At 42.3% G+C, this 23,420-nt stretch overlaps 1 protein-coding gene across 2 annotated transcripts in view; it reads left to right on the top strand.

The window, feature by feature from the left end:
• The window catches only part of CAPN10 (calpain 10), a 47,496-nt gene that overhangs the window by 7,461 nt on the left and 16,615 nt on the right, over positions 1–23,420 (top strand). For both annotated transcript variants that reach the window (XM_044289795.1, XM_044289794.1), the window contains exons 5-7: positions 3,617–3,758; positions 9,698–9,864; positions 21,842–22,104. In XM_044289795.1, the coding sequence (XP_044145730.1) occupies positions 3,617–3,758; positions 9,698–9,864; positions 21,842–22,104 (572 nt within the window). The remainder of the gene's footprint in view (positions 1–3,616; positions 3,759–9,697; positions 9,865–21,841; positions 22,105–23,420) is intronic.

The raw sequence follows: 23,420 nt of genomic DNA, 5'->3' as shown, positions 1-23,420 counted from the left end.
CCGTCATAGCACGTGCAATGGTTAATGCGCTGGCATCGGTGATTTCACCGATGCCGGCGCATACAGCAGGGGTTCGGCTATCTGTAACAGCCGGACCCCTGCCGCTGATCGGGCTGGCGCAGCTCTTGCACCTGCCCAATCAGGGCGCCGTAGCTGTACTGCGCTGGTATTTTGTACCTAGTTTGCAGCGCTGTACAGCTACGTAGCGAACGGGTTAAATGCCCGGCATGTTTTGCCTACATACATGAGATTGCTTGAACATTTACATAGATATACAATTCTTTCAGCATTGCAGTTAGCGAACGGGTGTGGTATATCTTGTGTCCACCAGAGAACACAAGATACTGATCAGCTGTTTGAAGAGGAAGCAGCATTCCATGCGAGCGCTGCTTGCAGTTCATTACACCGCACGTAGTCTTGGAAGCGCAGTGTATTACAAGTACTTGCTCCATTTATTTAATGGAGTTAATACTTGTAATTACACTCTGCTGCTCCACAGGAGATGACGTGTAGTGTAATGAAGTTGAGGCAGTGGGTGTTGCCTCCTCTTCAATCAGCTGATTAGCAGGGGTGCCAGGGGTCAGACCCCGCCAATCAGATATTGACGTGGCCTAAATAAGTGTTTATCGCCTCTTGGTAGTTTAGAAATGAGTTTTATTAGATGACTGGCCCAAATTGAAAGTACCAGTCACACAGCTAAAAAAAAAAAAAAAACTTTGTGAGCAGAACAGCACAATATTGACAGAACATAAAAAAAAATACATAGGCTTTAACAGTTCTAACTTTTGATACTTTCACACTCTCGTTTGGTGCAAATCTGTCATGGATCTGCACAGACGGATCCGTTCAGATAATACAACCATCTGGATCCGTTTGAATTATCTGTAACATAGCCAAGACGGATCTGTCTTGAACATCATTGAAAGTCAATGGAGGACGGATCCGTTTTCTATTGTTCCAGATTGTGTCAGTGAAAACGGATCTGTCCCCATTGACTTAGATTGTGTGTCAGGACGGATCCGTTTGGCTCCATTTCATCAGACGGACACCAAAATGCTGCAGGCAGTGTTTTGGTGTCCGTCTCCAGAGCGGAATGGAGACGTAACGGAGGCAAACTGATGCGTTCTGAGCAGATCCTTTTCCATTCAGAGTGCATTAGGGCAAAACTGATCCAGATCTCGCAAACGGAAAGCCAAAACGCCAGTGTGAAAGTAGCCTTTATTTGTTGGACTGTCAAAATTTTTGCAACTTTACAGACACCTAGTGTTTTTTTATTAATGGTCTTTAGAGAATTTTTTTTGTCTTGTTCTTATGTTGGGGAAAACTGTGCAAAAATAAAAAGGTCATTTTGTTTTCAAATTATATATTTTTATTTTTTTAAATATGCAAACTGACACTAAATTATTTAACCCATTCGCTACCAGCGCCATACAAGTGCAGTGGGCGCCATGGTCGGCAGATCTCTGCTGTTTCAAACAGCAGAGACCTGCTGCTAATTACCGTGACTGGCAATAATGCCGATCACGGTAATTTTAATGTTTTAGATGCCGTGACCAAGTGAGGTCACGGCATCTAAATGCGCAAAAAACGATGCTTGCTACCGATGCCCCGTGTGGCCAAAGTGGGCATCAGTTGTTGCCCTGAATACTTTTAGCCTCGCTGACAAGGCTGAAAGTATTCATGCTGCCAATCTTATTTTGGCCACCAGATGGCAGCCCAGGATAAGAAAAGAGCAAAATAGAAAATATTTTAAAAACATTCTTTATAGGCTCATAGAAGACCTTCAAAATGATCACAAAAAATAAAAAAGTTAAAAAAAATATATATATATATATATATATATATATATAATAAAAAAAATAACACCCTTTTCTGTATAATTAAGAAACAAATTCCTAATTAACAATAAATATAAACATCATGGGTATCAGCATGACCAAAAATGCCCATACTATTAAAATATATTTTAAAAAAAATTCCAATAGGGCGAATGGCGTAATGAAAAAAGGGTCAAAATGGCCAATTTTCTTCTCTTACCCCAAAAAAGTGATCAAAAAGTCACGCACACTCCAAAATGTTATCAATAAAAACTACAGATTGTTCCGCAAAAAACGAGCCCCTAAACAGTTCAGTAGACATAAATATAAAAAAGCTATGGGGGTCAGAATATGGTAATGTAAACTTTGAATAAAAAAAAAATGACATTTATTTTTACACTATTTAGACATTCTCTGGGTCAGTACGATTACAATGATACCCCATATATGTATATTTTTTTCAATTCCACCCCACCTGGAATTTTTTTTACCGCGTCCCACTAGATTTTATGCCATAGTTAATGGTGGCATTAGAAAGTGCAACCTGTCCCGCAAAAAATAAGCCCTCATACAGCTATGTGACCGGAAATATAAAAGTTATGGCTCACAGAAAATAAGGAAGAAAAATGAAAATGAAAAAACCTCTGGTATCCTAAGGGATAAATGGATTCTTTATTTTGTGTTGGTTGTTTTAATAAATAATATAAATACATGTAAAGCAATACCAGACCGCTTGCAAATCAAATACAAAACTTTATTACAGAATTAAATACATAATTAAAAGACATCAGTACAGGTAAAGGCGACATCAACTGGAGGAAGACACAGCAGATACAAAGTTCAAAAATTGTCCATATTGATATACAAAACCAAATCGTGCATTAGTGTATCAAATACATATAAGGGACAAAGAACAGTTACCCATGCTGTGTCTCCACAAGGATGGCGCCAGGATGTCTAAAATCTTTTGACATCTTCAGCAAGGTGGAGATTCTAATGACTCTTTTCTCTTGGCACTTGATCATGAAGTAAGATGGCTAAGGCTACTGTCAATTCTGCATCGGAGCCCCCTCTGCAGTTTGGGTTTTGTATTTGAGCTTTGATTGCTAATGGTTTCAATGGATCTAATTGATTATATTGGAAACCTAAGATAACTGTGAAGGTTCTGCAATCTAGACAGTGTATTCTGTCCTGTGGCATGGATACATATTGTTCATACAGTTAGTTGTTCTTAAAGGCTATGTACACCTTCGGAGGCAGTTTTATTTTTTATGATTGCATTTTTACTGATTTTGGGCTTAAAGAGGACCTTTCACCACTCCTGACATGCCTGTTTTAATAGCTTCATGCCTTCCAACAATTTCTTTCCAATCGGACCAATAGTTGGTGTGTATAACAAAAGATCTGTGTGTGTAAACGGCCATCTGACCAATGATTCGTCAGAAAATCTGTCAGATACTCTGTTGGTGTAAATGCACCTATATTTAAGCGACATTCGTATCAGTAAGATAAGAATTGAGCTATAATAAGTGTTTACAAGCTCAGAGATAAGGAGTTGTCAGCGGAGCTGCCTGATGGAACACAGTAAAAACTCAGAGTCTGGGACTTGAGAATCTTAAGGCTGTACAGAGAAAGCGGCTCAACATTATTATTATTTTTATTTTTTTTTAAATAAAAACCTATTGAAAAAAAATGATTTTTAGTTTAAAATTATTTATTAAAAAAACTGTCCCCAAAGAGGTCCATAGCCTTTAAAACACTAAACATCTCATTGTTCATCCAATCTAATTTATATGTAGGGACTGGAGATTTGGCCCAGTTTCATGCCTTCACAATCACAGATATACAGCATGGATTTACAAAGGATGGACAGTCCTTGCTGTTGCTCCGTGTACACAATCCCTGGGGCAGAAGCTGCTGGAAAGGATCTTGGGGTGAAAGGTTTGTGTTTAAATATCTTTTATTTTATTTTTTTATTCCTACTGTAAGTTGAATGACTTGCCAGCAGTAAAAGTCCATCTGCATGTCTGCAGTCTGATACTGGCAGCACTGATTTTCTAATGTCAGACTGTGCAGGGACACGTTGCCACCTGGTAACATGCAGATGGACCTTCATTGCAAAATGCTAGTACCGTAATTAATGGTTTTGTCCGAGTTATATAAAAACTAAGGACAACCTCTGTAAAGTGACAAACGAATGGATACTAACCTGTTTTCTTGTGTGTTTCTTTAAGTGCTGTGCTCTGGTACTCCCACTGCAGATGTCATACTCTTGGCTGCAGCAGTGGCATTCCATGCACAGGTTACCGCTGCTGCCAATTGCTGGCATCAACTGTGCATGGGAAGTCTTTGCTGAGGGCAGAAAAACAGCGGTGGTCAGGACTGGATCGCATCGCAGGAAGTAGCAGAGGAAAAAATGAATATACATTTATTATTTTAGGCAGTTTAGAGGAATTGCCCATTCCTTGTGCAATAACAACTTTGGATCAGCTATTTGAATATGTTGAGCCATTCCTTTATTATTCCAGCGAGGAGCTGTAATTTAAAGAGTTGTCCGAGTAATATAAAAACAAGAAATCACTTGGGGCTAGAAAAGGAAATTTTGACAAAATCCTACTACTAGAAGAAACTAAGTGGATTTACAGATTGGACAGTTTGAGTCCAAAAGGACTAAATGAAGGTTTCACCTATTCTCCCTTTTTGTAGACGCTGATGTCTTCATGCAAGCCTTCTATTCATTCATATATACATATTTTAGTCTCGCAGCAGGACTGCCCTAGCATCTAGCAGTCTTTAATTGCTGGTTGCTTAGGCCTCTCCACACTCAGCTGTGAGGCACGGGAGCCACTAGGCCGGAAGCCTATGAGAGTTCGGGCACGATGATGACATCATCATTCTGTTCATCTGAGACAGTTCAGGTTGCTGGCCTGTTTCCAGCACCATATCACAGATAGCGGCATGGAACAAGAGTGAACTGAATATTTATGTTTGTTATTTGCCTTTGGCACCTTAGGGCAGCTTACTATTGTCCACTATAAGAGGGGGTGGTCATTATTTGGGGCTCATTATTAATAATAATAATAATATTATTATTATTATTATTATTACTACTGGAGGGCATTATAGGGACATGAGTACCAATGGCAACACTATAAGGGGACATTTTTATACTGGGACACATTATGGGGGATTTATTACCGCTGGTGACACTACAGGGGGTATTAGTTCTAGTAGGGACACTATAGGCAGGCATTATTACTTCTGGGGTATACTATAAGGGGCATATTTATTACTGTGGCACACTAAGGGGGCTTTAAAGGCTATATACATCTTTGGGGACAATATTTTTTATTATTGCATTGTACTTATTTTGAGCTAAAAATCATTTATTTAACCAGTACAGGACCGCCGTACGCAGGATCGCGTCCTGGCGGTGGCCCTGTTATTCCTTTGCGAGACGCGAGATTTCCTGTGATTGCAGGTAAACTAGCTGATCTACAGCCTGCCAGCGGCGATCGTTCGCTGGCAGGCTGTAGATGCGATTTATTTGAAAAAAAAATGTAACCCCTAAAAGGTATATTAGATGCTTTTTTTTTTTTTTTTTTTTAAATTGTATATTAAAGGACATACATATGAAGTACATGTTATAAAGAAATTAGATGCTGTTTTGATAACAGCGTCTAATATACCTGCTACCTGGTCCTCTGGTGGTCCCTTTTGCTTGGATCAACCACCAGAGGACACAGGCAGCTGTGTAAAGTAGCACCAAACACCACTACACTACACACACCCCCTTGTCACTTATTAACCCCTTATTAACCCCCTGATCACCCCATATAGACTCCCTGATCACCCCCCTGTCATTGATCACCCCCCTGTAAGGCTCCATTCAGACGTCCGTATGTGTTTTGTGGATCCGCAAAACACGGACACCGCGGATCCGCAAAACACGGACACCGCGGATCCGCAAAACACGGACACCGCGGATCCGCAAAACACGGACACCGCGGATCCGCAAAACACGGACACCGCGGATCCGCAAAACACGGACACCGCGGATCCGCAAAACACGGACACCGCGGATCCGCAAAACACGGACACCGCGGATCCGCAAAACACGGACACCGGCAATGTGCTTTCCGCATTTTGCGGATCCGCACATTGCCAGAACTATCTAGAGAATGCCTTTTCTTGTCCGCAATTGCGGACAAGAATAGGACATTTTCTATAGGCTCTACAAAAACGCAGTGTTCGCCCGATCAGGCCTGATCTTGTGCGCACACTTGCGTTTAATCTGCCCCACCGCAGTGACAGAAATATATATTTTTTTTCTGATCACTGCAAAAACACTGTAAAATTGCTGCAGCGCTATAAAAAGATCACTTTTGAGGGGCATGGCGAGTTCATAGATTTTTTATTTTTTTTGGCACAAGTTAGTGGAAATTGATTTTTTTATATATTTTTTTTTTTTTCTTACAAAGTCTCATTTTCCACTAACTTGTGACAAAAAATAAAATCTCACATGAACTCGCCATACCCCTCACGGAATCCAAATGCGTAAATTTTTTTAGACATTTATATTCCAGACTTCTTCTCACGCTTTAGGGCCCCTGAAATGCCAGGGCAGTATAAATACCCCACATGTGACCCCATTTCGAAAAGAAGTATTCGCTGAGGGGCATATTGAGTCTATGAAAGATTGAACTTTTTGTCACAAGTTAGCGGAAAGGGAGACTTTGTGAGAAAAAAAAATAAAAATCAATTTCCGCTAACTTGTGCCAAAAAAAACAAAAAAAAACTTCTATGAACTCGCCATGCCCCTCACGGAATACCTTGGGGTGTCTTCTTTCCAAAATAGGGTCACTTGTGGGGTATTTATACTGCCCTGGCATTTTAGGGGACCTAAAGCGTGAGAAGAAGTCTGGAATCCAAATGTCTAAAAATGCCCTCCTAAAAGGAATTTGGGCCCCTTTGCGCACCTAGGCTGCAAAAAAGTGTCACACATGTGGTATCACTGTACTCAGGAGAAGTAGGGCAATGTGTTTTGGGGTGTCCTTTTACATATAACCATGCTGGGTGAGATAAATATCTCTGTCAAATGACAAAAAAATTGGGAAAAGTTGACTTTTAGAGAGATATATTTCTCTCACCTAGCATGGGTATATGTAAAATGACACCCCAAAACACATTGCCCAACTTCTCCTGAGTTCGGCGATACCAGATGTGTGACACTTTTTTGCAGCCTAGGTGGGCCAAGGGGCCCAAATTCTAAAGATCACCTTTAGAATTTCACAGGACATTTTTTACACATTTGAATTTCAAACTACTTCTCACGCATTAGGGCCCCTAAAATGCCAGGGCAGTATAACTACCCCACAAGTGACCCCATTTTGGAAAGAAGACACCCCAAGGTATTTCGTGATGGGCATAGTAAGTTCATGGAAGTTTTTCATTTTTTTTGTCACAAGTTAGTGAAATATGAGACTTTATAAGGGGAAAAAAAAAAAAAATCAACATTTTCCACTAACTTGTGACAAAAAATAAAAAGATCTATGAACTCACTATGCCCATCAGTAAATACCTTAGGGTGTCTACTTTCCGAAATGGGGTCATTTGTGGGTTTTTTCTACTGTCTGGCCATTGTTGAACTTCAGGAAACATGACAGGTGCTCAGAAAGTCAGAGCTGCTTAAAAATGCAGAAATTCACATTTTTGTACCATAGTTTGTAAACGCTATAACTTTTACCCAAACCATTAAATATACACTTATTGCATTTTTTTTTATCAGACATGTAGAACAATAAATTTAGAGAAAAATTTATATAGAAATGTCTTTTTTTTTTTTTTTTTTTAACTTTTACAACTGAAAGTGAAAAATGTCTTTTTAGCACAAAAAAAAAATTGGGGGAAATTTTGATTAATAACAAAAAAAGTAAAAATGTCAGCAGCAATGAAATGCCACCAAATGAAAGCTCTATTAGTGAGAAGAAAAGGAGGTAAAATTCATTTGGGTGGTAAGTTGTATGACCGAGCAATAAACCGTGAAAGTAGTATAGTTCAGAATTGTAAAAAGTGGTCTGGTCATTAAGGGTGTTTAAGCTAGGGGGGCTGAAGGGGTTAAATCCTTTTTTGTGTACAGAGCGGAGATGCTGTACCAGCACCCAGTGGCCTTTTTTTTTTTTTTTTTTTTTTTTTTTTTTTTTCTTCCTGTCATCTAGGGAGCAGACAGACTTCTTATCTCTGCTCTCTGACATTATAAACACTCATCAAAGCTCAATCCTCATCTTACTGATAAGAATGTGGCTTACATAAGTGTTTATGACCTCTTAGTAATTTGTAGATAAGGGTTACTGGATGACCAGCAGAAGGTGACAGTACCAGTCACACAGCTAGAGAAAGTTATTTTTTGTGACAGAATGGCTCAAAATGTTTAATGAAGACCAATTGCAAATATGATTTTGTAGCCAAAAATGAGTGAAATGCAATCATTAACAAAGATTGCCTCCAAAGGTGTACATGGCCTTTAATACTACTGGAGGCACTATGTTGGGCTTTATTACTACTGGGAAGCACTGTGGTGGGATTTATTACTACTAGAGCACTATGGTAAATTATTACTGTGGGGGTATGATGGTGGGATTTACTACTAATGGGGAACACTATAGGGGGAAATATTACTACTGGGGGTTTTATGTTGGGCTTTATTCCTGCTGGGTGACTTTAGGAACAGAATTACCACTATGGAGGTATTATTATTTCTGGTGGATATTACTATTGGGGGCACTGTAGGGGCACTATAGGATATAATTGCTATTGGTGGGAGTACTGCTGCTGTTTTGCCTCTGTGGCACGTATCATGAAGCTCCAAGTACACAGTAACTGTGCTGATGTTAATGCCGGAGGAAGAATGGAACTCTGCAGTTATTAAGTCAGCAGAGAGTTAGCAACTTCTATTCAATATGCAACCCTGCTCTGTAACTTTATGTGGTTTTAAAGTTGGTATGATTCCTAAATGCTTCCCGTTTACAATTAATAACACTCGCCAATGAAGTTCTTGAACTGACTTGTTACAGCACGGGCATCCTATTACAGTACCACGCTGGAGTTCAGTGAGATCTTTAGAATTTTTGAATGACCCCTTTTTTCACAAATGTTTGTAAAGGCTTGATTTTTATACACCAATAGCGATGGTACTGAATAAAACTCCTGAATTCAGCACTTTAAGAGGTGTGTCCTAGTACCATTGTCCATTGTAAGAAGGAACAAGGAGCCGTCTTTGACGGAAGATACGTGTCACCGAGGTTCCTGGCCTTGGTGAGGTAAGAACCGGGTTTTTCCTGAAGTGTCAGGTCTGTAGTGCAATCTGACACTTCAACTGTTAGAATGGCTGTAAAGCCAATCCGGGCCGGTTCTTATTGGGAGCAGCCAAAGAGCAGGGTGGGTGGCTGTTCCCCACTGTTCCAGGCCGGGTTTTGGCTGGAATATAAAAAACCCAGCCAGCATGTTCAGGTGGTGAATTATCCTCCATGACAGAGGAGCTGAGGAGTCTGTGGTTTGAGACACTGAGGGATCTGTTTGTGTGAGCCATAGGCTGGGGAAACAGGCCACTAAAGACTGCTGCGGACTCTGGGTGAAAATCATCTGCTGACCAGGTGACGTCTTTTTGCACTGTGAACTTTGTGTGGTGTGAACAGGCACCAAGACTGAACACTTTCTTTTGGCTTGTTTTCTGGCTATGTGTGAATAAACACTGAACTTTGATTTGAACCTTGTTTTTTGCCTCTGTACTGTGTCCGCTTACCCTGCCTACCAAAGCGAATCCCCACACCATGTAGTGTATATGTATTTACATCCTTTTCCCTTTTTATCCCCTACTTTAGTGGTGACAGTTGGGCTTTGATGGACGAGACAGAAAGTTCTCGATTTTTAGCTCAACTTCAGGATGGAGAATTTTGGGTGGAAAAGGAAGAATTTCTCCGAGAATTTAATGAGGTTACAGTGGCGTTTCCTATCATTGAGAAAGATCAAATTCAAAGTATCTGGACTGGTGAGTGCAGGTAAATTGTGCAGATTACACATTGTGTATGGCTACTGGAAGATACATTATATGCACATGCATAGATCAGACTTTCTCACTAATGTGAATAGTGTAGATAATAACACACATGTTCTCTTCTGGGAAGGGTGCACACACACAACCTACTGAGCTTGCATTAGGGGTGACATGGAATTCTAACATTGAACTGGCCAGATATTTTTTTATTTAGAATTTAGGTAATATTTTATGTTAACTATAATCCTATGTGCTTTGAACAAATACATTAACAAAGGGTCTTTTCACAATGGTTTCCATGAAGTGTATACACCGCGAAAAGCTCCTGACATATCGGTTAAATCTAGGCTGTAGCAGTGGCATCTCACCCATGGAGTATTATGGTAAGCGTTTAACGGATACATGTTACAGGATGCATCTGGATGAAATGCCAGAACTGCTTCTCTGGATTTGATATACACATGTAGCCACCGTTATTTTGATTTAAACCGGTAATGCAACAAAAATGGAAAACAAAATAAAAAAGTCTGTCATCTTATATAATATTCACATCAGCCATTACTGGGAGCAGCTTCGATACCATAAACATTTAAAGAATAATCGAACACCTTTTTCCCTTTGAAAATATCATTTTATTTAACCCTTTGCCTACTGCCACACGACTTGTGTCGTGGCAGTAGGCTGCTAACCGAAGCCTGATGTATAAAAGCATTGAGTTACATTTCATTTCTATCTGCCAGTGCCCCGTCGCTGACTGTAAAATTAACTGTAAGCCTGTAGGCTGTGCATTAACCCCTCCATGTGCTGACTGTGGCAGGAAGGGTTTAATTCACTTTTGTTAAATTAAAAAAATTAATAAGTAAAATAAGGTTTAAAAAAAATTAATAGCTATAGTTACTAGTTTTAGCAATATTACAGTACGTACACGCATGCACATTTTCTTAGATTAAAAAATGCAAATAATATTAGTTCTAGCACTAGTATAGCAAACTTTGTGTGTAAAATATACAAATGTACACACTTTTTTTCCTTTGTTTTAAAAATTTAAGAGCTGTTTAAGACAAAACTTTTTTGTAAGAGTTGGGAAGGATTATTTTTTTTTCATAATTTTCATTTTTTTCTTAAATGTTTTTTAAATAATACACGGCATTCCAAATTATTTCACCAATTTGATTTGTGAGTGTCATAAAAATGTAATTTTGTAATTTTTGGTGTTTCAATTAAAAGGGTTATCCAATTTCACAACCCCCCCCCCCCCCCTTCCCCCCCCCCCCCCCCATGTGCCAGGCCCCTCACAGGTAATATACTTACCCCGTTTCCCTCGCCGCCGAGTCCTCTCATGTATAACCTAAACTGGACGGATTCGTTATGCAGGCCATAGACTTCTATTATGACGGAATGAATAACTGAATGCCTTTAGAGGCATTCCGTTATGCATTCTGTCATGGAATTGCGTTATGGTCCGTGATAACTGAATCCATAGCGCAACTCAGTAAACATCACAACACGAACCCGCACACGAACTTCAAAATATGAAATTCTCTCATCCCTAAAAGTGACCTCTTAATGCTGCAAATACAACAAATGACCATTTTTATTTCTTTACAACCTATAAAATGTTTGAAAACTCTGTTGTGCATAATAATTTTGAACAGTGCATGTTGAGTGTTTTAATTTGTTAAAAAATACTGTTCTCATTGGGAGGTTTGTTCAATAAAAATTTTGATTTTAAATCTGATGGTTGATGACTTCATAAATTATACTGACTGTCATTTGCATCGACCATTTAGGAAAATCAGAGAAAAATATTGTTTTGCTTAATAATTTGGAACGTGGTATGATACTGTCATCTTATGTCAAATACAGTTGTGTTCAAAATTATTCAACCCCCCCAATGCTGTAAAGGGTTTTAGGGAATTTTGTGTACATTTATAATTGTGTTCAGAATGAAATCTTACAAGGACTTTTTAAAGAACCAAATGCAACTAAAATGACATCAATTGTTTTTGTAATACAGTATTAAATGTTTTTTTTTTTGTGATTTCTTTATTGACACAATTATTCAACACCTTAAAGACTACCACTCTTAAGAACAGAGGTTCATTCAAGTGTTTTCGATCAGGTATTGAAAACACCTGTGGATGTCAAGGATCAGCAATCAAGCATAATAAGCACCAATTAGGCAGATTTAAAAGGACTGTGATACTCAGCTCCTTCTAGACATTTACTGGTGTGTTTACAAACATGGTGAAGTCAAGAGAATAGTTCAGGAAGACGAGAAGAGGTGATTTCTCTTCATAGGAAGAGCAATGGCTATAAGAAAATTGCAAAGATGTTAAACATACCAAGAGACACCATAGGACCTACCTGAAGCGCAAAGTGGAGAAAAGTCCCTGTGTGACTGCTGAGGAACTGAAAAAAGATTTGTCAGATGTGGGTACTGAAGTTTCAGCTCAGACAATAAGGCGCACACTGCGTAATGAAGGCCTCCATGCCAGAACTCCCAGGCGCACCCCCTTGCTGTCTCCAAAGAATAAGAAGAGTCGACTGCAGTATGCCAAAAGTCATGTGAACAAACCACAAGTTTTGGGATAGTGTTCTGTGGACTGATGAAACAAAATTAGAACTGTTTGGGCCCATGGATCAACGCTATGTTTGGAGGAGGAAGAACAAGGCCTATGAAGAAAAGAACACCTTGCCTACTGTGAAGCATGGCGGGGGGTCAATCATGCTTTGGGGCTGTTTTGCTTCTACAGGTACAGGGAAGCTTCAGCGTGTGCAAGGTACCATGAATTCTCTTCAGTACCAGGAGATATTGGATGAAAATGCGATGCAATCCGTCACAAACCTGAGGCTTGGGAGACGTTGGACCTTTCAACAGGACAATGATCCCAAGCATACCTCCAAGTCCACTAGAGCATGGTTGCAGATTAAAGGCTGGAACATTTTGAAGTGGCCATCGCAGTCACCAGACTTAAATCCGATTGAGAACCTCTGGTGGGACTTAAAGAAAGCAGTTCTAGCGCGCAAGCCTAAGAATGTGACTGAACTGGAGGCTTTTGCCCATGAAGAATGGGCGAAGATACCCGTAGATCACTGCAAGACACTTGTGTCAAGCTATGCTTCACGTTTAAAAGCTGTTATAACTGGAAAAGGATGTTGTACTAAGTACTAAGATTGAATGTCACTTGGGGGTTGAATAAAACTGATAATGATGTGAGCACAGAAAAGACATTTGTGGTTATTTCATTATAAATGTTATGTTATATTTGTCTGACTTACAAGTGCCTCTTTGAATTAATTGTAAACAAGATGACTGAAATGATCAAAATTAATGTCAAACTGGCCAAAACACTCAATTTCAGTGGGGGTTGAATAATTTTGAACTGTAAAAAAGGTCTAAGAGGTCCAGTGAAACATATCAAATACATGTAGGCTGTCTCAGAAACGAATTACCATATTTTTTGTTTTATAAGACACTCTTAGATCCTCAGATTAGATCCTTACTGCTATTTTCACACTTGCGGCAGTGTGATCCGGCGGGCAGTTCCGACGACTGATCTGGATGTGACTGAAAGCATTTGTGAGGCACATCCGGATGCGTATCCGTCTCACAAATGCATTGCAAAAACGGATCCATCTCTCTGCTTGTCATGCGGACAGACGGATCCGTCTTGTATCTTTTTTCACATTTCTACCGGGCTGCGCAATACCGTGCCGGTATTTTGAATGGCGGATCTGGCACTAATGCATTCCCATGGGGAAAAATGCTGAATCCGGCAAGTCTTCAATTTTTTTCGCCGGAGATAAAACCGCAGCATGCTGCGGTTTTCTCTTTTGCCTGATCAGTCAAAATGACTGAACTGAAGACATCCTGATGCATCCTGAACGTATTACTCTCCATTCAGAATGGGGATATGCCTGATCAGTTCTTTTCCGATATAGAGCCCCTGTGAAGGAACTCTATGCCGGAAAAGAAAACCGCTAGTGTGAAAGTACCCTTACAAAGCAGAAAATATGGTAGTCATTTGCAGTTATATAGACATTGGCCTGGGAAGGAAGGGGATGAACACTCTGGTAATAACAAAATGAGCGTTCAGTCTTGGTGTTTCACACCATGCAATGTCCATGGAACAAAATCTTACCTAGTTAGCAGTTTTTATCCGCAGTCCACAGCAGGCTTTAGGGACCTGTTTCCCGGCATGCGGCTCTTGGCCCTTTAGCATGGCACAAATTTACAGGTCCCAAAACAGACTCCCCAGCTTCTCTGTCAGATGGAGGATAAACCACACCCAGCTGAGACTGCTGGCTGGGTTTTATATAGGCCAAAAAAAACCCGGCCTGGAGCGTGGGGTCCAGTCACCCACCCAGCACTTTAGCTACTCCCAGTAAGAGACGGCCCAGCTCGGCTTTACAGCCATACTAACAACAAAACCGTGTCAGTCAGCACTAGCTGCTGCTGACACTTAAAACTACTGGCTTTTACCTCACCGAGGCCAGGAATCTCGGTGACACATACCTTCCATCAATGATGGCCCTTTTCGCCTTCCTGCACAGCATTATCAGTTACATGGGATATAGAATAAATATAGTAAATATCATTACTACTGAGGCTAATACCTGTATACCTTCACACAGTCAGACCACCGTGGAATTATAGTCCTTGCCCGCTCACCACTTAACCATATATTTGTATGACAGCATGCTGATTCTGACCACTTTGCTCAGTTTCCAATAGACTTTCTGGTGCCCCCGATGTACATTTCATGTATCTCTTTGCTAGGGGGTGCTAACCATAGGGCTTACATGGGTGTTATGAAGGGCCATCTCCCAATCAGAAGCCATAATAGGAATCTTATGTATACGATTCTAAACTGGGACATAGGCCATCGGTGTATAGGCAGTCTCAACGGCCTTCCCCCTGGCATCTAAGCCTGTACCTGAGGCAGCTCATCTGGATCAATCAATGTCAAGTGACATCAATCATGTACTGGACCACAATGACTGCAGAGCTGAAGATCCTGGAGTCTTAGCAACTGTCATGTGCACTACTGTACAACAGCACTAATAACCCAATAAAACCAAATCTGTTTATTAAAATAGGCATATATAAAAAGATTTCAAACCATGCTATATTACCCAATTCATATCTAACCCTATACAATATCATTCACAACATGCAAAAGGCGATTAACAATCATGTGAAAATCTCTCCATCCGTAAATTGCAATATGTGCTGATTAACGTACATAATCTTATGACTACTCAAGTGAAAAAACGTTTATCATAATAACTTGGCACTAAAAATATGCACTCCTCAATAAGTAAATGTCAGTGATCGAAAATTTCAAAAACACATAGAAATCGCATGTAATGTGAACAGTGCAAAAAAACAAACCTATTGTCACAGTGCAGTTCACTGTGACAGTTGTGTCCGTGTAGGCTGGCGGCGTCCCCTTTGGTGTACAGGCAGCCTTCTGTGCAGGCTGGTTGCATGGGGCTGCGTGCTGGCTGCGGTGTCTTTTGTAAACTGCTGCCTGTGTATGTTTGCTCTCTCCTTGATATTTCTGTCTGTCAGTGTTCTCAGGTTGTTTGTGCTCTGGCGTACTGGCTGCAGTGTTTTCCGTGTATGCTGGTTGCCAGGGGCAATGTCCTGCACTGCAGACTGTGTGTTTTGTGGTTCTGTACTCCTGCTCTGATGGGGTTAACTTTTCCTGCTCTGTACCTGCCCTGTATGTTATACTTGTCCGTTCCTTTTTTGCCCAGCAGTGCGCAACTGCGTCTCATAGCCTGGCAGTGCTAACTGCTTCTGTTCCTTGTCTGTTCATGTCTGCCTGTAGTGCCTTTCTGCCTTTGTTCCTTTCCTGTGTACCTCCTGCCTTCGTGAGAGGGTCCCTGGTTTCCCCGGAGGGGGAATCTCTAGCCTGTATGCATCTGTAGTCTGTGTGCAGCTCTGCCTGAGACCGCCATGCTTCCATTCCGCTTGGGGTCCAGGCATCTGCTTCTCTGCTGGTTCCCGTTGGTGTCATGCCCCACTCTGACGATGTGCGGAGGTCGGCCAGGATAGCAGCACGATTTTAGTGTTTGCCGTGCTGGATCCGCCTCTCATCAGGTGCACTAGGTGGGGTCATTAGTTTAAATAGCACACCAGCCCAGTGCTCTGAGCGGATTATACAAATCATTGTGGTCTTGGAAGCTAGGAAGGAAGGTTGTCTGTCTGTTCCAGCTCAGAAAGATAAGTGTGATTTCAAGAGTGGTTGTTTTTTGTCATCTCTCCCATCCAGGTTCTGTGCGAGCAGGCTGCTCCTATTTCCCCTCTTTACCATCTCAAGGAATTTAGGGTTTTGTCAGCCCAGGCACGAGGACACATCATACCTACCTTTAAGGTCTGCATGTGGGCTGAGCAGTGCAGGGAAAGAGGTCAGGGATTAGCTAGGAGGTGACCCTTCCCCTGTCTCTCGCCCAGAGCCTGGTTGGTGGGTTATCTGTGAGTCTGAGTGCACGCCCGCCGTGACATTATAATCCGCCATACTGTGACTGCCATTACTCAGCGGTTTTGTGATGGCGTCAATTGATGCACTGGTTGACAGCATGCAAGGTTTATCCCTAGAGGTTGCGGATCTGTGTAGTTCGGTCACACAGTGTCAGAGGGTTCTGGCATCAGGTCCAGGTCAAATTGGTGGGGAGCCTAAAGTCGCTCTTCCCGAGAAATTTACAGGGGGTACGGATGATTTTTTCCGCTTTAAAGATTCATGCAAATTGTATTTTCGACTGCGTCCATTTTCGTCAGGTAATGAAAATCAGAGGGTTGGTATCATCGTGTCTCTGCTTAAAGGGGACGTGCAATCCTGGGCTTTTTCTCTGCCGCCCGGTTATCTGGCCCTCCGGTCGGTGGAGGATTTTTTCAAAGCCCTGGGATTGATTTACGATGACCCAGATCGGGTCTCGATGGCAGAATCGAAATTGCGTAACCTACTACAGGGTAAACATACTGCATAGAGTTTAGGAGATGGGCTACTGAGTCGGGGTGGAACGACCCCGCGTTACGTAGTCAATTTTGTCAGGGGTTATCTGAAAGGTTGAAAGATGCCCTGGCTTTTCATGAGTACCCAGATACTCTAGAGAATACAATGTCTTTTGGCTATACGGTTGGATAGACGTATCAGAGAGAGGTGTAAGGGTCGCTCCGTGCAAGGGATCCCTCCTGCGTGTGGTTTTGTCTCACCTGCTGCCCAGGGTGATATTACTTATAATTCTGGGGTAGGGGAGGAACCCATGCAGTTAGGTCAGATATCTTGCCATTCTGTTATTAGTAGAGACTTTAGAAAAGTGCACGATCTGTTACTATTGTGGAAAGAGGGGTCATTTTATTTTTTCTTGTCTTTATGTTAAACCACAGGTGGAAGAGAAAAAAAAAAACTTCCCTCACACTTGGTAGTATGAATGGTGTGGTGGAACAGACAGGTATGCAAGCTCTCTGCAGTTCCCATTTTCTCCTTCCAGCTATGGTGGCGCTAGAGTCAAAAAATGTTTGTTGATGTATTCCTTGATTGTGGTGCTGGGGTAAACCTAATTGACTTTCTTTTCCTTCAAAACCTAGGACTAAGTACTTGCACTTTAGAGAACGAGATTTGTGTTTTTGCAATTGATTCTTCCCCTCTTTCTCAAAGGAGCCTTACTCACATTGTTCATGGTATTCACTTAAGGGTGGGTGATTCACATGCTGAAATTATTTCTTGTTTTGTCATGAAGGATTTGCCAGCTCCTATAGTTTTGGGGTTGCCATTGTTGACTAGACATAACCCAATTATAGACTGGCAAGCGAGACAAATCATTGGTTGGAGTGAGTTTTGTTTGGATAATTGTCTTGGCACATCTATCTCTGGTGTGTCCATTATGGCTTTACCTCAGTATCTCTCGGATTTTGCGGATGTCTTTTCGGAGGGTGGGGCTCAGGAATTGCCCCCTCATCGAGACTATGATTGTCCAGTTAATCTCATTCCGGGGGCTAAGTTGCCTAAGTCTCGGCTTTACAACCTCTCTCAACCCGAAAGAGAGGTCATGCGAAAGTATGTCGCCGAGAGTTTGGCAAAGGGTCATATTAGACCATCTAGGTCTCCAGTGGCAGTAGGTTTGTTCTTTGTGAAGAAAAAGGATGGATCACTGAGACAGTGTTTGGATTTCCGGGAATTGAACCGTATTACAGTCCGGGATCCCCTGCCTTTGATCTCTGATCTTTTTGATCAGATTTTTGGAGCCAAGGTGTTCTCCAAGTTGGATTTGAGAGGGGCCTACAATCTGATCAGAATCAAGGAGGGGGATGAGTGGAAAACGGCCTTCAATACTCACAAGGGTCATTTTGAGAACCTGGTGATGCCTTTTGGGTTGACGAACGTGCCAGCAGTATTTCAGCGATTCGTCAATTATATTTTTCATCACTTGGTGGGGAGGTTCGTAGTAGTTTACCTGGATGACATTTTAATTTATTCTTCTGATCTGGAGACCCATCAGGATCGTGTGAGACAGGTTTTGACGATCCTTCGGGAGAATAAGTTTTATATGCCAAAATGTAGAAATGTTTGTTTGCGGTGCAAGAGCTTCCGTTCTTGGGATACATGCTTTCTGATTCCGGTTTTCGTATGGACCCTGAAAAGGTCCGGGCGATTCTGGAGTGGGACCGACCAGAGAATCAGAAAGCTTTGATGCGGTTCTTGGGGTTTACGAATTATTATAGAAAATGTATTTCGAATTATTCTACCATAGTAAAACCTCTTACTGATATGACCAAGAAGGGAGTCGATGTCTGTCTGGTCAGATGGGGCATTGCAGGCCTTTTCGGCTATTAAGGAGCGTTTTGCGTCTGCTCCCTTTCTGGTGCAGCCGGATGTGTCTCAGCCATTTGTAGTGAAGGTTGATGCATCAGAGGTGGGGGTTGGTGCGGTGCTGTCACAGGGTTCATCTCCTGGCAAGTGGGTCCCGTGTGCCTTCTTCTCCAAGAAGCTCTCGGTCACCGAGAGGAATTATGATGTTGGAGATAGGGAGTTGTTGGCTATCAAGTTGGCCTTTTGAGGAATGGCGTCACTCGTTAGAGGGGGCGTCTCACCCCGTTACGGTGTATACTGACCATAAGAATCTGGTTTACCTGCAATCTGCCAAGCGTCTGAACCCTAGGCAGGCCAGATGGTCACTGTTTTTTACCAGATTCAATTTTGTGGTTGCCTTTCGCCCAGGGGTCAAGAACGTCAAGGCAGATGCCTTGTCTTGCAGCTTTCCTGGGGGAGGTGATTCAGAAGATCCTGCGCCGATTTTGGCTGATGGGGTGGTGGTCTCTGCTCTGTACCCTGAATTTGAGATGGAGGTGTTGGGAGCCCAGGAGGGGGCTCCTGGTTCTTGTCCCCCAGGGAGGTTGTAGGCCTACGATACAAGGTGTTCAAGGAACATCACAATACTGTTCTCGCTGGACATCCTGGTGGTAAGTCCACCTGTGATCTAGTATCCCGGAGGTTCTGCTGTCCAGGGTTACGTAAGAGCATTGAGATTTACGTGACAGCTTGTGAAAACCTGTGCTCGGTCAAAGGTTGCTCATACTCGACCGCCTGGTTCACTTCTTCCATTGTCTATTCCGTCTCGTCCTTGGACGCATTTTGTCTATGGACTTTATTATGGATCTGCCGAGTTCCTTAGGGAGAACAGTGATTTTGGTGGTAGTTGACCGCTTCAGTAAAATGGCTCACTTTATACCACTAACGAGTCTGCCTAACGCTAAGACTCTTGCGCCGATTTTTGTGGATAATATTGTGAAATTGCATGGTATTCCTTCGGATGTGGTCTCTGGTAGGGGCACGCAGTTTGTCTCCAGGTTTTGGAGGGCGTTCTGCTCTCGGCTTGGCATTTAACTTTCATTCTCTTCGGCCTTTCATCCGCAGTCGAATGGTCAGACGGAGCGTACTAATCAAAACCTGGAGACCTACTTGAGGTGCTTTGTGGCTGAGAATCAGGAGGACTGGTCCTCATTCTTGTCCTTAGCAGAATTTGCGTTGAATAACCATAGGCACGAGTCCACGGGTAAGTCGCCATTTTTTGGCGCATACGGTTTCCATCCTCAGTTTGGTACCTTTTCTGGGTCTGGTTCCTCTGGGATGCCAGAGGAGGAGGAGAGATTCTCTTTTGCCTTATCCTCCATCTGGCGGAGGATTCAAGGGAATTTGGAGAGGATGGGTGAGAGGTATAAACGAATGGCTGACAAGAGACGTGTGACTGGTCCGGACCTGTGTGTGGGTGATCTGGTGTGGTTGTCCACTAAGAATATCAAACTGAGAGTGCCATCTTGGAAACTGGGTCCAAGATTTATTGGTCCGTATAAAATTTCTGCGGTGATCAATCCTCTGGCGTTTCGGCTGGATCTTCCGCAGACTTGGAGGATCCATGATGTGTTCCACAGGTCTTTACTAAAAAAAATACGTGAGACCGGTGGAACCATCGACATTGCCTCCTCCTCCTGTTCTAGTCGAGGGAAACTTGGAGTTTGAGATTTCCAGGATTCTCTACTCGAGAGTTCTTCGGGGCTCCCTTCAGTACCTGGTGCACTGGAGGGGATACGGTCCTGAGGAGAGGATGTGGGTTCTGGCGTTGGATGTCAACGCCAGTCGACTGGTGAGGGCTTTTCATAGGTCCCATCCGGATAAGGTTGGTCCGGGGTGTCCGGAGGTCACCCGTAGAAGGGGGGTACTGTCATGCCCCTCTCTGACTATGTGCGAAGGTCGGCCAGGATAGCAGCACGAGTTTAGTGTTTGTTTTGGAGCTGTGCTGGATCCGCCTCTCATCAGGTGCACTGGGTGGGGTCATTAGTTTAAATAGCACACCAGCCCAGTGCTCTGAGCGGATAATACAAATCATTGTGGTCTTGGAAGCTAGGAAGGAAGGTTGTCTGTCTGTTCCAGCTCCGAAAGATAAGTGTGATTTCAAGTTTGGTTGTTTTGTGTCATCTCTCCCATCCAGGTTCTGTGCGAGCAGGCTGCTCCTATTTCCCCTCTTCACCATCTCAGGGAATTTAGGGTTTTGTCAGCCCAGGCACGAGGACACATCATACCTCCCTTTTAAGGTCTGCATGTGGGCTGAGCAGTGCAGGGAAAGAGGTCAGGGATTAGCTAGGAGGTGACCCTTCCCCTGTCTCTCTCCCAGAGCCTGGTTGGTGGGTTATCTGTGAGTCTGAGTGCACGCCCGCCGTGACAGTTAGTCTTGTTTGTTCCATGTCCGGTGTTAGTATGGGTTCCAGTTCTGTTTCTGCTGGTGCTTGCACCTGCGTTGGTTTTCTGCAGGTAGGGGCCAAGTGTACTGGGATCTTCCTGGAGGTGTGACCAGTGAGCCCTCAGCCTAGTTCATCCCTACCACCAGGGGCTCTGTGAAGAACGGGGCTCATTGGCTCTCCGCTCTCTGGGTTTTGCCTCTGCACTTGGTTCTGTGGTCATTCTACCACTATTGCCCACCTGCCTACTGTCATGTCCTTTATTACACTTGTAATAAAGTTCTTTGTGGGTCTTTTGTCTGTTTTACCTTTGTCCTGTTCGCATGTCGTCCCAGAGGTCTGCCTTGGGCCTCCGGCACGTGACACATATTTTTAACTTTATAACACGCATCAGACCTTAGATCAGAACCCCCCCAATTCAGATTTGTCCGACAGTGGCATATCCTAGCGCTCTCCCACCAATGTCTGAGAAGAGACAACCACTTTGAGTCAATAGGGGCAATAGTCCCCCTCTAGTGGTGACTGAATACAGTCAGACCATATGACTTTGTTGACACAGAGAGTTACAAAATCACAGCTGCCCTGCTAAATTTACCCAAACTCCACTTCTGACAGTTCGCCACTGTATGTGCACGGGTGTACATTCATTTTGTGTTCTTGTGTCAAATTTCTCTAGTACTGTAAGGATCACAAAACGTACATTTCTTCTTGCCTTTCTTTACATAGGTTCCATTCTATCTCATATACAACTGATTTATGGTTCTTGGATTAAGGGCCAAAATGCAGGTGGATCACGCAACAACACCAGCTTTCCTGATAACCCAAAGTACTGGTTACGTGTACGGGAACAAAGTGAGTTGTATATAACCATCATGCAGAGGCCAAGGGTTGATACAGGAGCCTCCAACAACCTGCACAGCTACAGACAGTTACACGGGGAACTCTCAAACAGTACAGCTCCAATTGCTGTGGGACTGCATATCTGGAAGGTACAGTAAATCGGAGCATCACAAGTAACGTAGTTTTTAATGCATGAACAGATATGTAATGTATTATTAATTAGCACTAATGGTTATTGCAGTGCAAAATGCCATGTATGTGTAATCAAAGAAAAATCACTAAATATTTCAAATACATCCTCCCAATAGGTTGTGTAAAGTAAGACAAAAATAATCTAAAGATTTACCAAATGTATCATATGGTGTGAACCACTATGGTGTATTTGGTGCATTTTCATACTCTGTTTTTCATACGTCTGTTTATGCTGCCTACATATTAGATGGGCAGGATTAGTAAATCTGGCCCACTGTGTGCTTTCTTAGAATTAGCCACCGCTTCTTGCTTTAAGTTGGTGTTCGGTGCCATATGAGTATGTCACAGTGATGATTTACTGAGGTGCTGCGCCTGCACAATCCCCTGCAGGTGCCTGCTGTTTAAGAGACCACTCCGAAATGCCGCACTCAATATTTCTCTTTGTCTTCCAATGCTCACCCCACAAACGCAATGGCAGGGCGCTGTCATGGCAGCTGGAGGGGCCTTCTGAAGACCCCCATGCCTGCCATGTCTCTGCCGCTTATGAGAATCAATATACATTGTAATTTAGGAGTGTTACAATATATAGTACAAGTGATCAGGGGACTAAAAAATTTGAAAGCTAGTTGAATAAAGTTTTTAAAAATATTAATACAGAAAACGCCCCTTTTCCGTAATTTTTTTATTTTTTTTTTATATATAAAGAAATACAGACCCAATCTAGTAAATATTTCTTGCTTGGTTAATGGTGTAAATAAATAAAATCCCCAATTCCCAAATTGCAGTTTTTTGGTTGCCTCCTACAAAAAAAATTGAATACAAATTTTAAAACATGACAAAAATGGTATTAGTAAAAACTACAGATCACCCCACAAAATAACTATCCCTCATACAGCTCCTTCAGCAGAAAAACAAAACAACAAAAAACACGTAATTTCTAAAAGTAAGCATAGCAAAAACTTAATAAAAAAATAAAAAAAAAAAGCGGAGGCTGAACGCTGCCAGACTGATGCATTCTGAGCGGATCCGCATCCACTCAGAATGCATTAGGGCTGGACGGAAGCGTTCGGGGCCGCTTGTGAGAGCCTTCAAACGGAACTCACAAGCGGAGCCCCGAACGCTAGTGTGAAAGTAGCCTAAGCTAGTTTTGGGTGGAGTCAGTAGAAATGCTCTAGCTTATCTGTTATTAATATTGTATACTGTATTTTTTGTTTTAGAAGACACACGCGATGATAAAACGCACAGGTTTAAGAAAAGAAAAATTAAGAAAAAA

This window comes from Bufo gargarizans, chromosome 4, assembly GCF_014858855.1.
Source record: "Bufo gargarizans isolate SCDJY-AF-19 chromosome 4, ASM1485885v1, whole genome shotgun sequence".
NCBI classification, from domain to species: Eukaryota; Metazoa; Chordata; class Amphibia; order Anura; family Bufonidae; genus Bufo; species Bufo gargarizans.
The sequence above is the reverse complement of the archived record's forward strand: the minus strand, read 5'-3'. Positions and strand labels throughout refer to the sequence as shown.